The following is a 15292-nucleotide window of genomic DNA, read 5'->3' as shown; positions in this document are numbered from 1 at the left end:
AGTTGTGTAGGCTGCAATAGAAGCTGCTGCAGGTCCTGTTAACTGCAATTCCTTTACAGTTACAATTCACGTAACGGCTCTGCAAGCAAGGGCAGATCTGAAGTAAAGTTAAATATAAATAAATAAAAACAAGATAAAATATATATAAGTTTATTTTAATATTTTATAAGTAAAATTATAAAAATATTCCTTTTTAATATTTTGTTGTATATTTTATGAGCAAAATAAAAAATTTTAAGTAAATCAAATTTATTAAAAAAAAATTAAAAATATATAAAAATTAATTTTAATATTTTGTATACTATAAATAAAATAAAAATTAAAATACATTTATATTTCAGACACTATAAAAGTAAATATATATTTCTTTAAGTATTTTAAACTTTACAAATAAAATAAAAATCGATAAATTTTTTAAAAATATTTTATTAAATAATTAAAATAATATAATAAAAAATGAAATAACAAAAATATTAAAAAAAAAGTATTTAAAATTTGTATTCTATTGCATATATTATAAATAAATATTTATTGTAATATGTTGTATTTCATAGATGATATATTTTATATTGTATGAATAAAATAGTAAAATAAAATTACATAGATAAAGTTAAATATAAGTTATTTGTTCTAAATAAAGAAATCAATATAAATTTATTTGAATATTTTATAATTTTGTGTGGCCTGAATTAAATAAGGCCACCTTCGCATAGCAAAGCTGATTTCATTAATTAGCTATAAAGCTCTACACTAATATTCAATTAAGAAACGTTTCCTTTTTTGGCAAGAACTCCTGCAACAGCTGCCGTAAAACATAGTTAGAGACAACTTTTTACATGCCATGCTAAAAGTAAATCGTTGTTAAAATGAACCAAATTTAATTTATAAATTGTTGACTGAGAGAAAAGTAAAGCAAATGCTAACTCAATAAGCACACACATATATACGTATATATATACATATATATATACATATATATATATATCTATTTTTTTTATTGGTAAAGAGGATTGAACAAATCACAGCGATTGCCACAAAAACCGCACGCATCAAACACATGAAAAGCGGGACTCTATCACCTCAGCGGTGTGTGGGTGTGTGAGTGGGTGTGAGCTTGGTAAAGCACGGAAATGACTCTTAGCAGCAGGCTTGACCATAACCAATAGCCGGACGTAAAGCCAAACCATTCAGCGAACTAATGCAGACCTAAGGCAAATATAATTGCGATTGTATGTGTGTGTGTGTGTGCGTGTGTGTGAGTGTTAGTGGGCGTTGTTTGGTGGTCGGGTGAGCCAAGGCTATTTTCTGCACAATGTTACAAGACATTTGCATGCTGGCGTCATCTGGCTGGGGTTTGGTTTTCGGGCATTTGTGGTTAGCGTATGGCCAGCAAGACAACATTTGACAATTGTGCTGATGCCGTAGCACACAAGAAGACAGAGGACAGAGCACAGAGCACAGCGCACAGAGAGACGAACATAGAAAACCCCAAATACAACTGCCACTAGCAACTGGCACTCCTACTACTGCCACTGCTGCGACTACTGTTATTGCTGCTGCATACGTGCTCAACAAAATATTGATTTAAATGAGTTTCAGTTTCGGTTTTCATTTCCTATCCCAAAAATTCCAACAATCAGCAAATTGTGCTGCTCAATGAACTACTTTTTCTTCTCCACTTCAGTCTCTCACTCTCTCTCTCTCTCTCTCTCTCTATGTCTCTCTGTGTGTGAAGCACTTCTAGTGCTGTTCGTTAGATGCTGGACCAAGCAAAATGCATGATAAGCAAAATATTGCACATTGATGATGAGCGGCTACTCGCTTCTCGCCTAGCCTACGAACAATGTGGCTCTTCTGTGTGGCATGTGGCAAGTAGTTGTCCACGACAGTGCTAAGTGGTTCGATTCCAGGCGATTGAGCCGATTCCTTGTCTGCAGCTGTGGCTCGTGAGCCACATATATAAGATTTTGCTTGAACAACCAAAACTCGGCTCGTAAACCACATTTATAAGACCCGCCTCTAATGAATCCCAAATTGTATTTTTAAATTGAAATTGCAATGTTAATCAATTTCTATTCTATATATTTATATTATTTTAAAGATTGCACTAAAATATTGAAATAATCAATTATTTTTCAATGTGGTTCGGTTCGGGTTACCATTCAACTGTGCTCTAGACAGCTAATCTGACTTGAGGTTTCATTTAAATGGAATTGAAATTCATGTCCAGTTTCAAATCTCTTTAACTAATTTGAAAGCCAAAACCAGTTCAGTGTATTCTAATGGGCGGTATACGACTAGCAAATACCCTGCAAACTGTGTAAGGCTGGGATATTTTTTCTTAAATTTTATTTTTCTTCTATATATTAATAGGAAAATAGATTTAAATAATTGAATCATGGCATATGATATGTTGCACCCAAGGCTTAAGAATGTATGGTTGAAAATATTTTTTTATATTTATTTTTTTGCTGTTTTGAAGGTGTTTGAGGTGAGGTATGTTATAATAAAAAATATTTAAAATATATATATATTTAGTATAGAATCAATGATATATTTTTTGGTAGCCTGAGTCTAAGACTCATCTTATTGTGGCTAACAAGCATATATATACATAAGGACAATCGATCTATATATATATATATATATATATATATATATATATATATATATATATATATATATATATATATATAAATATGGCGTATAGCATGCCTTCTTCTTCGTCCTGCCACTTCATGCTTCATAATTTAAATGAAATTCGAATGAATTTGCGGGCTTTTAACTTTTGTGGAAGTCAAATCAAAAACATGCTTAGTTTGGCATGATTATGGGAAAACTCGCATAGCCAAGCGAAAAAAACTCTCTCACACACACACATCAATAATATGAACTACAATTTAAAGTTGATAGTTTTATTGTTGCCGCATCCCAAGGGTAAAATCTTTGAGCCAAATGCAAAAACTAATGCCAAACTGTTTTTGCTGTTTGCTGTCATGGCCAAAACCTATCTAATACACACACATATATATATAGAGCTCTGTGTGTGTTGGTGCGTACATATGTCCGAATCAAGTGTAAATAGCCAGAAAACCTTTCAAGTTTCTTCGGCTTGGCCAAAAGTCATTTGAAGTCATTTCAGAGTCGCAGTCACCCGAAAGAGCCGCAGACAGTCAAGCAAAGCGAAACTGTTGCCAAAAAAGCGTAAGATGCGAAACTCGGCCAAACTTTTGCTTTAGTTTCTACCTAGTGGCATAGAAAAGAATATATATTTGAATATATGTGAAACTCATTTGCATATTGTTTTTCGGCTTGCCTAGGCTTGCGAAGAGCGCAGGAGCCGAGCGAGCAAACCGCGCTTAAAGTTCAAAGGAAGTTTTCAGTGGCTGCGCACTCAACGCATTCAGAGCACTCGCAGCATGATTGCAGCTAAAAAGCTCTTAAAGTAATTAGTGGCATAAATTAAATCCCCTGGCTAAATAACAATGCCCAATTGTTTCAATGACCCTTGTGCCACTTTTAATTGTTGCAATGCTACCAAAGTTTTAGAACGCCCCTCCCTGCCCTTCCCTCTCTTCCGTTGCCAGGATTAAAGCCACTGTCAGGCCAAAAAAGAGTTGGAGGAACAAAAAGGCCGCTAGAATTTTTATATTTCTTCTTCGCTTATATACATTTTTTTTTTGGGGTTTTTGGACTGTGGTCACTAAGCACCGTTGCCCCAAATGGCGTTGCAACAAAAGCTGCCCCAGGGCATAAATAACTTTTTATACATTTCATATGGTTTTTTATGAAAAGGTCGCGTAGCGGCAAAAAAGTTGACACATTTTAAATTGTATATGAAATAAAATAAATTTTCGCATAATTTTTGTACATTTTACAATAAAAGGGAGAAAAGTTGGTTTAAACTAATTATTTCGCAGTCAAGATATTTTTGTTTTTGGTCTTTTTGCCACATTGATTTCCAATTGATTTTGGCCGATGCGCTCGCGTTTCGTCATAAAAATACTCATCGAAAAATAAAACAAGCTGTTGACTTGCCAAATAGCCGTGAATTATTCCCCCAGGGCGTAGGTGAGCAGGTAAACGGCAATCGCTTAGTTTTCCTCCACAAAATTTGCTGAGACAACAAATGTTGTTGTTGCCGCTAATGCTGCTGCTGCTGCTGCTCAATACAAACGCCTTGCCCTGGAGGCGGACTGAAGGCCATCGCATCGCATCGCGTCGCATCGCATCCTGTGCTTGTCTCTTGGCCGACAATAACGAGCCGAGAGTCGAGAGGCCGAGTCGAGAGCAGCGCGCCAGCCAGGATATCGTAAAGCGACATACAATCACACATAAAATTTTACAACACGAGGATGTTTTTTATTGCAATGACTGCTGCTCGTTCTCGCCTTCATCGACGTGCCGTACCGTACCAATCGAGAACTTAAGTAGCCAATTACTGGAAAGTTCGAATTCCTTCTTCATCTTCTGTTTTTTTTTTGTGTCTTTCGCCTTTGGATATCACTCGTTCGATGTCATTTTGGGCCCTTTTGGCCAGTTTGTTAGCCTTAGCAAAACATTTTTTCTATTTAATTAAAATGAATTTACCTTTTCGTTGGCCCCCATGGCAACCGAGCCAAGCGTCGCGTCGCCAACGGCTGATTTATGGATGGCCAACAATAAATTGCGCCGACGACGCCTCAGCCTGAAGCAATTTAAATCACGAGCTGCGGTTTTAATTAAAAGGAATTTATTTTGCACTCAACTGCAGATAAAATGCACAGTAGTTGCCCATAGTTCACTCTCCTTCCGCACACACACATACACACATTCAGACACACAAATATTTATATACCTGAGCAACTTTTCATTATCGATGAATATTCTCTAGAGCTACAAAAATATGGGTTAAGGAAAACTCTTTACAAGGCATTCGTTTATTATTAGGGCCAAGACAACTTTTGGCCATTTCCTAATTGTGACACACCCATTAAAGCAAACCATTTAGCTGGCTGTCATAATTACGGCCTACGCACGTTGTTTGGGCCAGTTGCTGATGGCCAGCTCGGGTTGCTGGCCGGCCAACTTGCTGTCGAGCTAAGGCAGCAGTCAAACGTCTGCGGCTCGCCTGCCCGGCTGGCTTGTTATTAGGCATCCGATCGGGTTTCCTTATTAGCCGGCAATTAATCATGCGCCTAGTTAAAACAAGCATTCTGTAATTATGCTGTCATATCTGTGAAATGCATTTTCATCTAAGTGTAAATGCATATCGAGTGAAAATTGATAGCCAATAAACGTAGATTAATCATGCAAGTGTGCATGCATAGTTTACGCTTTTAGCCAATGTTGTAAAGGAAAACCGAGGCCCCCATCTCGGGGGTCCACTAAAAGCTCGATATAAATATGAACCAACAGCTAAGAAGGCAGAAAATACCACACAAGCAAGCACACACACACACACTCGCACACTCACTCACACGCACACATGAACATACGGAAATTGTTGGCGATAAATCTCCCATTTACCTTTAAACTCGAAATACGGCGACCAATAAGGGGAGGTTGCTTGTATCTGTGTGTGTGTGTTGGTTGACTGCGTCGCTTACAGTTACAGCTCCAGCCCTAAATCCACTAACAAATAAAGGAATAAATTGCCCATAAAAAGGATTTTGCAAATGCCGGCTGCAACTAGAAAGCCCCTCATGTGCTTTGTATTTACAGCTGTGGTGGGACCGTTGTAAATGTAACTTAACTGATAGTTTTCTTTTTTATTCTGTTCAAGTAAAACTTACTTATTTTAATCATAAAATTTCGTAACTTTGTTTCTATTTTATATGGCTGTAAGCTTTTTAGCATTGTTTCTTATTACTTTGCCTGCTTGGCTTGATCCACAGAAATTTGATTTGTTAGCCAGTTATGGTTCCGAAAGGCCAAGGGACTTGTTTATATATTATTCCCTTGCGTTTTGTCTTATGCCACGCGCTAAAAATTTAAAAAATTATAGCCATAATCGATTATTTAACTGTCGAGCATTAAGTGTTGGATAACACACTAGCAAAAAGGCGCGAACTTGGCAATGAACTGATATAGTGAAAATAAAGTAATACACACAATATTTATTCATAATATACTTAAGAATTTTAAAATATTTTTGCGCTGAATTGATAATAATTCATAAAATGTTAAAAAATTCAAATTCAAATATAATCAGTATAAAACAGTACGACCAGTGCACACATAACTTTTTACCGATAAGTATCGATACAGAAGAGAAGAAGCTACATTTTCACGCTATCGTCACTCGGTCACACTGCGCGTTTTACCATCATCGCATAAAACTTTGCTTGCAAGTACAGCAAATGTATAATTTACGGCACCATAACAAATATATTTACACAATTTAATTTTACAACTCACGCATACTTATGTTATAAAACGAAGCGCTAAAAACAATCCGCTTGTAGAGAAAGAAATATTACTGCTGGCTGCTAGCATTTGTGTTCTCTCTGGCAGGAACGAAAGGAACGGAACGTGTTTGGGGCGGACTTGTTTTTTATACCAGTGCGGAAAAGAGGACGCCGCTGTAACTAACTGTGATTTGGGGGAAATATAACCGCGCGGCTACAGGAGCGCCAAAAGCCTGCCCCAGCCCCAGACCCAGCTCAACCCGATTCGTTTGTGTTAGACTAAGGAAACGGGGGGCGTGCGCCTCTGTGTGTGTGTGTATCTATTCCATACAAGAACAAGTTGCAGTTCATTTGTATGACGTTGCGCGTGTATTGGTGTCTACGGTTCGCTTGTGCTCTGCAGGTGTGCGTGCGTCCGCGTTTGTATGTGTTAGTGAGTGTATGAACGCTGTGGTCTTGATGTCTGCGCTTTTTCCCAGACGACGAAGAAGCGAGCACACAGGTGAATTATTGGTGCAATACGCTGTGTTGGCAACAAAGCCAAACGCCCAACCAACAGAATACTAACCGACAATAGTATAGAAGTGAGCGACTGCAAAAAATGCTGCGTTTTCTAAGTCGTCGCAAGGTGCGCAACAACTATGCGGATAATGCGAGCAACGGGCGAGGCGGCAGCGGCGCAGGTGGAGGTGGTGGGGTCGGCAGCGGCGGTGCCGTCATTGCGAGCAGCAGCGGGTCACAGATTAAGCCCCAACGTATCGTCGTAAACAAAAACAAAATCGACTGCCGTGTTATACTGCTGGACAATACTGACCTTTCCATCGAATTATCGGTGAGTATATAGAATTACATTCCGCTTATCATACAGAAGGAGCACTCATTAGAGGGGGGATTGCTGCAAAGGGGTCTTGTATTGTTTGTGTAAGGTGGAGTAAAAAATTCAATCATTGCATACTTGTGTATGTGTGTGTGTGTGTGTACGTGTGATAAACAGAAAATTTACTGCCGATCAAGCACATTATTTAAGAACCCCGAAAAAAGAATTTAAAACAAAAACAAACGTGATTAGTTCAGGGCCACACTTGATACTCTGCATTAGAGATGGACCCGTGACGTATCTTATATCGTGCCACGGTCTCACGAATTTTCCATAATAATATACATTTTCAATTCAGCTCTAAGCAAGCGCCAAAAGATTTTCCGTTGCAGAGATCTTCATTCATAATGAATGAATTATGAAAAATTACTTTTAAATTTAATATAGTTTTACTAAAATTTTTTTTTTAATTTTTCTGTACATCGTGATCTCAAGTAATACAACACGCTCACATCTCTACATTGCATGCGATTTCGTTCATAAATTTTAATTAAATTTTCATTGATTGCAGAAAAAAGCGCTTGGCAGCTTCCTCTATGAACAGGTGTTCTATGCTCTGGACATTATTGAGAAAGATTACTTTGGTCTGCAGTTTATGGATGCGAACCATGTGAAGCACTGGCTCGATCCCACCAAACCCATCAAGAAGCAAGTGAAAAGTGAGTATGCAATAATATTTATAATAGTATATATATATATTTTTTTTTAAATATTTAATTTCCATTCTAGTTGGACCACCGTATACATTCCGTTTGAAGGTCAAATTCTACTCTTCGGAGCCAAATACGCTACGCGAGGAGCTAACACGGTATTTGTTCTTCTTGCAACTCAAACAAGATTTACTGGAGGGGCGTTTAGACTGTCCGGATGACAAATCTGCGGAGCTCTGTGCTTTGGCCTTGCAGTGTACGTGATTCCCACTGAGCTGGCATTTATTGAAGAATATAAAGTTATATACAATGCATACTTGAAAAGTTGAATGGACACCTTTGCTGTGACCTTTGGTCGTCGCAAAGGTTGACCTCAACGAGCAATGGGTTAATGTATTGTGTTATAGCTATATTCTCTTTTATTGCGTAAATAATTAACCCTATTTTTGCATCTACAGCGGAGTTGGGCGACTATGATGATCAGGTCCATTCGGCCGCTACCGTGTCGGAGTTTCGTTTCGTGCCGGAGCAAACAGAGGATCTGGAAATTGCCATATTAGAAGAGTATAAAACATGTCGTGGGCTAACACCAGCGCAGGCGGAAACGGCCTTTTTAAACAAGGCGAAGTGGTTGGATATGTACGGCGTGGATATGCACACCGTTCTGGGCAAAGATAGCTGCGAATATCATCTGGGCTTAACGCCCACTGGGATACTGGTGTTCGAACGTGATCAAAAGATAGGCCTCTTCTTTTGGCCCAAGATTAGCAAACTGGATTTCAAGAAGAAAAAACTTACACTCATTGTCATTGAAGATGATGACGAGGGTCGCGAACAGGAACACACCTTCGTCTTTCGACTGTATAATGAAAAGGCTTGCAAGCATCTGTGGAAGTGCGCCGTGGAGCACCATACTTTCTTCCGTCTGCGAGCGCCTGTCAAGGGGCCGTCGGCTCGCCAAAACTTCTTCCGCATGGGCTCTCGCTTCCGTTACTCTGGCCGCACCGAATTCCAAACCACGCAGCAGAGCCGCGCTCGACGCACTGTACAGTTTGAGCGTCGGCCTTCGCAGAGATTCGCCAGTCGTCAGTCGCATTTGTTGCGCGAGCGTCAAAAGGAATCGGCCGCAGCTGCCGTTGCCACGGTGAATGCACGTGCAGCCGCCGCTGCAGCTGCAGCAGCCGCAGGTCAAGCGCCACCGACAGCTTCTTCTGTCGTTCCTTCCATATACAGCAATGAGAACAATAATGAGACATTCGATTCGTTCATCTCGACTGATCCGTTCGTTACCGTTACCCCTTCACCCTCCGTTCTGACTGTTATACAAAATTCGGCGATTATTGAACCGGATGCGGCATGCAGTAGTTCAATTAGCTCATCTACTAATGCGGCTGCCACCTGCCCGTCGCTGGGTCGCAACTCACTTAAATCAAACTTTAGCAATGATGATCCGGCCTACAGCAAGATAGGTTCCGTTGGCAAGGCGGCGGGGCTATTGGTGAAGTATGCAAATTAAGAGAACTTAAAAAGTTTAAAGAATACATAAATTTATATTACTTTCTCAGATTGGAGCCAGAGTACACACCTCCCTACTCCCCGAACGCTACTAAGAACTTTGATGAGACGAATCCGTTTAGAAGTGCGGCCACCTCGCATCATGGCAGCTTTGGCAAAGCCTCAATTAGCTCGGGCCAGCTCAGGTGGGTGCCGGAATTGTATATTGCCTTGTTGTGCTACTTGTACCGCTTCTGTCTTTGCCTTTTGACTAATATACGCATTGTTTTGTATTTCTCACGCATATCTGTGCTATGTTCTGTATTCTGTGTATATCATTGTGCAGTGTTAGGAGCGGCTTATCGGATAAAGATAGAGAGCTAGATTCATTACTTAAGTCCATTGTTAAAGATCCATCCCCATCTGTGCTTGCAAATGAAGCGATTAATGATGCTAACAGTATCAGGTAGCGTAAATAATATACATCAGTTATCATAAATGAAAAGTATGTTAAATATAAAATTAAATTTATATCTTAGGGTTACCATAAACAAGACCTTTGACATGGATCACAACACGGAGACACTGAAGCGACTCTCAAATACAAACGAGAAGCCCAACAATCAAGTGAAGCTAGCCAACGTAGGCGCCAGCGCGTTGCCACCGGGCAATATCAAGTGCAATATACTTAAGGGTAAGGTTAAGTCCAGTTTTGTATTATTCAAATGTTTCTTAAAAATGTGTATTTGATCAGCTCGCGTTGAGGAAGAGATGGGTGCCAGCGGCGGCAATGCGAAGTTGACCAATCAAATGTTTGTGCCTGCCGCCCACTCAAGCAATAGCAATAGCAACAGCAACTGCAGCAGCAGCAACATGCATGTGAACAACAATAACAACATAAGCAACAGCAATCATACACACAGTGATGGACCGGATTCCCTGAATGCCACCTACATATCAGTGGTGAGTTGGATAGCAAACCAGTTAGCCCCATGCCTTGCACTTATTTCATGCTTTTTTCTGTACATTTATTTTTTTGTTTTATTTACATTCGTTGTGTGCACTTTGTGTTTAACCTATGTACGTGTGTATGTGTGTGTGTGCTGTGGCTGTTGTTATTTTCGATGTTTGCTTGGCTTTGTAAACGCTTAAAACACACAAAATAAAAAACAGGGCGGCGATAAGCTGACGCTCAGCATACCGGAACAGAAGCCGAGCAGTGGCAATGGCAGCGGCAGCGGCAACAGCAACGGCAGCGGCAGTGGCAGCAGCAACTCGAGCACCATCAATAGCCACGCTAATGCTCGGGCCAGCAGTAACTCACCCTTCAGCAATGCCACCTTCGTGTCGGCCTTTAGCGGGCCGCCAACGCCACCGTCTTCGCTGCCACCGACAATAAACAATACAAACACCACCGGCAGCATGGCCACCACGGTGACCAGCATTAATACACCCAGCAGTAGCAGCAGCAACATTGCCACGGAGCCGACCGGTGCTGCGGCCAGTGGAACTGGAAACTCCTTGCTGAGCAATGCCTCAGCAGCTGAAATACTCATTAATGAAATTTTCATTAACAATATAATAAACAATAATGCGACGGCGAACAGCAAATCAGAGGCAAAAACAAAACCCTCAACAGCTAGCGCTACCACATCCACGCCCAGCGCTGGCACGCTGCTATTTTCTACGCTCAGCGAGCAGGAGCGCTTGGAGGCCGAGAAGGCGAACCAGCAGCCCAATGAAAGCGAAGTCGATGCACCGCAAAGCGAAAAGGTTTGGCCCCAAACAGAGTTGGGATATATCATCTCTGTTCTTTAATTAGCCTTGCAAACTAACATTTTCTGTTTTCATTTCAATATGCACCTACCTATAACCGTCTCTATAAAACAATTATCTATTTTAATGAGTGTATATTTAAATATTTAAAACGTGTTGTATCAACATCCACAGAAGCATGGCAGCAATCTGCAGGAGAACAATCGCGTTCCAGCAAACAGTACCAGGGATATGGTCTCACCCTGGCTGGTCTCCTCGGAAATTGTTTCAGCGCCTAAGGGACGTGAACCGACCATAATACGCAAATCCGTTATTACAACACAGTTGTAATTATTGTTTAAATTTAACAATTTTATAATTGATAAGACTTAAAGATTGTATTTATATATATAAGAAGATAGCTATGACAAACCTTAGACAACATTCTTTTAAGCATTCCAAGTAGCAGCAACCGCTGCATCAAGAGCATTAAAGACAATGAGAGAGCAGGTTCAATCAAAATGAAACTATCGAAAACATATTATGTTAACTGTCCATTAAATGTGCCTTAAATTATATTAACTATAAATGTACGATAAATGTCTCGTCTCGTCAGCGAGAGAAATGTGCTTCAAGAAACAGTGTACTTAAATTTTACATAATGTATTCAATTAAATGATAAGTGTATAGACTGGATTTTAACCAAGCAAAGTGATGTCTTTCTGCTTAATATACAACGCTCTATATTATAGCTAAGAAAATGTGACAAAAACATATACATATATATTTTTTAAAATTTCAGTATTCCAACTAACAGAAAAAAGAAAAAGTAACAAAACAAAATGAACAACGAAATCGTCGCAGATTTTTAATTGAATATTCAACTATATTTCTATTCAATGTATTCAATTTTAAATCTAGTGTCACGCTCATGAGGTTTAAATGACAGCTAACTGAACACTCACTCATATACACATATATAGAAAAATATATCTATATCTATATATACCATATATCAATTATTAAGTGCAAAGCGAGCATTTCATTTTTTGTATACAACTTTAAAAAACAAACATGCATTTTTATAATTAAATGTTTAATAAATGTGCATATACGGAAATAGTATTTGGGCTTGTTTTTTCAATTAGCCAGGCCATTCCAGGAAGCCACCAGCTGCCATATGACCTGCAATGTTCAAGTGCGTGCACACACACGCACATGTGTGTGTACTTGAAATTCCAAGATATTTTCGCAGCAGCCGAGGGTCGCACCATGGCACTGCAATTAGAAGACAGCCGGCAGGCACTGTTTAATGTTGTTTCCAAACGACGATGCCCAATGTCTGCATGAATTTTATTTTCAAGACAAACATCATGTTGCTGCTGCTGTTTTTGTTGTTGTTGCATGTTGTTATTTTCACAGAATGTTATTTTTAGCCCTTGTCGACGAGGGGGGCGAACAGTTGCATCTGCCTGAAATATGTGTGTACTTTGGAAAAGCAGCGCGAATCTACATATATGTGGAACTATATCTGTAGCTGCAGAGTGCTGGCATTAGCTACACCTCATAGTCTGGTTGGGGGTGGATGTGCGAAATTACCGTAATTTCCTGCGTACGCTAAATATAAAGATATCTATAGGCACACATATATACAGAAAGAGATCAAGAGAAATCCAAGCAGAAAATTTGCAAATAGTTTAAAATGGATGCTATTATTTATTTGTAAACTGTAAAATTTCGATAGTTCTTTTCTTCTCAATTTCTCCGTTCGTCATCTGAGCGACACTTCCAATAAATATTAATATAAATATAATACATTTCATTGCTGTCTGATTGGTCGATAAATTGGTTTCTATGTCCGTCTGGTTGGCAGGGCAGCAAGAGGTTTAACTTAAAATTAATCATTATTAAGCTCTAGGCGCCAGGTAAGCGACGCCGATTTTTCTTTGTTTTTGCTTGTGTGTGTGTTGTGTGTATGTGTTTGCTGTGTTGCTTAGAAGCACTTGCGGTGCACAATGCCGGGGCCGGACTCATCGTATTCCTGCTTGGAGATCCACATCTGCTGGAAGGTCGAGAGGGAGGCCAAGATGGAGCCACCGATCCAGACGGAGTATTTGCGCTCAGGTGGGGCAATGATCTTGATCTTGATGGTGGATGGAGCGAGGGCAGTGATTTCCTTTTGCATACGATCGGCAATACCTGGGTACATGGTGGTGCCACCGGACATGACAATGTTGGCATACAGATCCTTACGGATATCCACGTCGCACTTCATGATCGAGTTGTAGACGGTCTCATGAATGCCGCACGATTCCATACCCAAGAACGAGGGCTGGAACAGAGATTCGGGGCAACGGAAGCGCTCGTTGCCAATGGTAATGACCTGTCCATCAGGCAACTCATAGGACTTCTCCAGAGATGTGGAGGCAGCAGCGGTAGCCATCTCCTGCTCAAAGTCCAGGGCGACATAGCACAGCTTCTCCTTGATATCGCGCACAATTTCACGCTCAGCAGTGGTGGTGAATGAATAGCCACGCTCGGTGAGGATCTTCATCAGATAGTCGGTCAAATCACGACCGGCCAAATCCAGACGCAGAATGGCATGGGGCAGGGCATAACCTTCATAGATGGGCACGGTGTGAGAGACACCATCGCCAGAGTCCAGCACAATACCAGTGGTACGGCCGGAGGCGTACAGGGAGAGCACAGCCTGGATGGCCACATACATGGCGGGTGCGTTGAATGTTTCAAACATGATCTGGGTCATCTTCTCGCGATTAGCCTTGGGATTGAGTGGGGCCTCAGTGAGCAGCACTGGATGCTCCTCAGGTGCGACACGCAATTCGTTGTAGAAAGTGTGATGCCAGATCTTCTCCATATCATCCCAGTTGGTGATGATGCCGTGCTCGATGGGATATTTCAAAGTGAGGATACCTCTCTTGGACTGCGCCTCATCGCCCACATAGGAATCCTTCTGACCCATGCCAACCATAACGCCCTGATGGCGCGGACGGCCTACGATCGATGGGAAGACGGCACGGGGCGCATCATCGCCGGCAAAGCCAGCCTTGCACATACCGGAACCATTGTCCACGACCAATGCGGCAACTTCATCATCACACATCCTGGCGACTGATCTGTTTTACTGCAGAAGACACCAGAAGATACACAGTTAGATGTGGTGAATTCAGAAGGATACGGAAATTTCGATCAAGAGCCTCAAGATTTAAAAAATTAACAGATCTTGGATTTTTAAAAACTCAACTGTATTTCAAGTTGTTTTTTAAAGATTTCAGAAAATGTATTTATTATTTATCTTAGATATTTTTACTAACCGTTTGGTTAAGAAAGAAAAACTGTAAATTGTATATCAACACTTTCGCTGTAGAACTGCGAGTGGCTGCTGGATTGTAATGAGCTAATATTTATACCATTCGAGCGACCCTCAGTCGAGCAGATTTTTCACACGCATACAGCGACAAGAGGTACGCAAACAGATACAGATATGGACAGACATATGCAGCACATGGATGCACATTTTGCTAAAGGGGAAATTTTCGAATATCTTTTAAAAATACTTTTTTTTCTTTCATATTTTTTTTAGAGAGGCCAAAGCAGCCGTCGCTGAGCATAGGGTAAACAAAAATTGTTCACACACAAATGCACACACACATGCACATAGTCGATTCTCCGTGGAGGCGTCGTAGGCGTATATATATAATTTTTTGTTTTGTCTAATTTTTAATCAACATTTGCACGTTGGTCCAATCCATACATGGGGATGCTTGAAACTCTCTCTCTCTCTCCTCTCTGCCTTGCTCTCCCGCTGTCTCTCTCTCGTTGGGGCACTCGCAGTTAGAAAAAAAAGAATTTCAAAACAAAACAAAATATTTAAGTATCGAAAATATTCTGTGCTACAATTCGTTGGGCGTTTGCATGTGGGTGTATATTAGAGGGTCTATGGAGGTGCAGTTGCAGAGGGTGGGGGTGTTGCTTCGGCATCATAAACATGCAAGTCGAAAATTGTTAATAGTTTCTGTCTTGTACATATAGGAAATTACAAGCTGAAATTTATTGAATATATATAATCAATAATGTAAAAATAGGAAAATATTTCGATAGTTTGC

At 40.3% G+C, this 15292-nt stretch overlaps 2 protein-coding genes across 4 annotated transcripts; one reads left to right on the top strand and one right to left on the bottom strand.

Annotated features, from left to right (window-relative positions):
• Positions 1–6267: 6267 nt before the first annotated feature.
• Positions 6268–11861, top strand: LOC111605520 (band 4.1-like protein 4B). Of its 3 annotated transcripts, XM_023324078.2 has the most exons (10): positions 6269–7221; positions 7778–7925; positions 7996–8172; positions 8375–9419; positions 9482–9616; positions 9757–9876; positions 9950–10104; positions 10165–10373; positions 10584–11183; positions 11361–11861. In XM_023324078.2, exons 1-10 carry the CDS (start codon positions 6991–6993, stop codon positions 11514–11516), a joined length of 2976 nt encoding a protein of 991 aa, XP_023179846.2. In that variant the 5' UTR covers positions 6269–6990; the 3' UTR covers positions 11517–11861. The 3 variants fall into 3 exon arrangements, with proteins under 3 accessions (XP_023179849.2, XP_023179846.2, XP_023179848.2); XM_023324081.2 differs by lacking the exon at positions 10584–11183 and having other exon boundaries at positions 6268–7221; XM_023324080.2 differs by lacking the exon at positions 9757–9876.
• A 1280-nt stretch (positions 11862–13141) lies between these two features.
• Positions 13142–14575, bottom strand: LOC111605496 (actin-87E). The gene is made up of 2 exons (XM_023324046.2): positions 14501–14575; positions 13142–14310 (listed from the first exon to the last, which is right to left on the bottom strand). Exon 2 carries the CDS (start codon positions 14287–14289, stop codon positions 13159–13161), a length of 1131 nt encoding a protein of 376 aa, XP_023179814.1. The 5' UTR covers positions 14290–14310; positions 14501–14575; the 3' UTR covers positions 13142–13158.
• Positions 14576–15292: the final 717 nt, after the last annotated feature.

This window comes from Drosophila hydei, unplaced genomic scaffold (genome assembly GCF_003285905.1).
Source record: "Drosophila hydei strain 15085-1641.00,03,60 unplaced genomic scaffold, DhydRS2 tig00000290-arrow-arrow-pilon, whole genome shotgun sequence".
NCBI lineage: Eukaryota > Metazoa > Arthropoda > Insecta > Diptera > Drosophilidae > Drosophila > Drosophila hydei.
Note: the sequence above shows the minus strand (reverse complement) of the source record. Positions and strands in the feature narration are given on the sequence as shown.

Coding starts and splice junctions, on each gene's coding strand:
- LOC111605496 (XM_023324046.2), bottom strand. CDS start 14,289: ATGTGTGATGATGAAGTTGCCGCATTGGTCGTGGACAATGGTTCCGGT.
- LOC111605520 (XM_023324078.2), top strand. CDS start 6,991: ATGCTGCGTTTTCTAAGTCGTCGCAAGGTGCGCAACAACTATGCGGAT. Junction 8,173..8,374: donor CTGTGCTTTGGCCTTGCAGT/GTACGTGATTCC, acceptor TTGCATCTACAG/CGGAGTTGGGCGACTATGAT. Junction 9,617..9,756: donor ATTAGCTCGGGCCAGCTCAG/GTGGGTGCCGGA, acceptor ATCATTGTGCAG/TGTTAGGAGCGGCTTATCGG.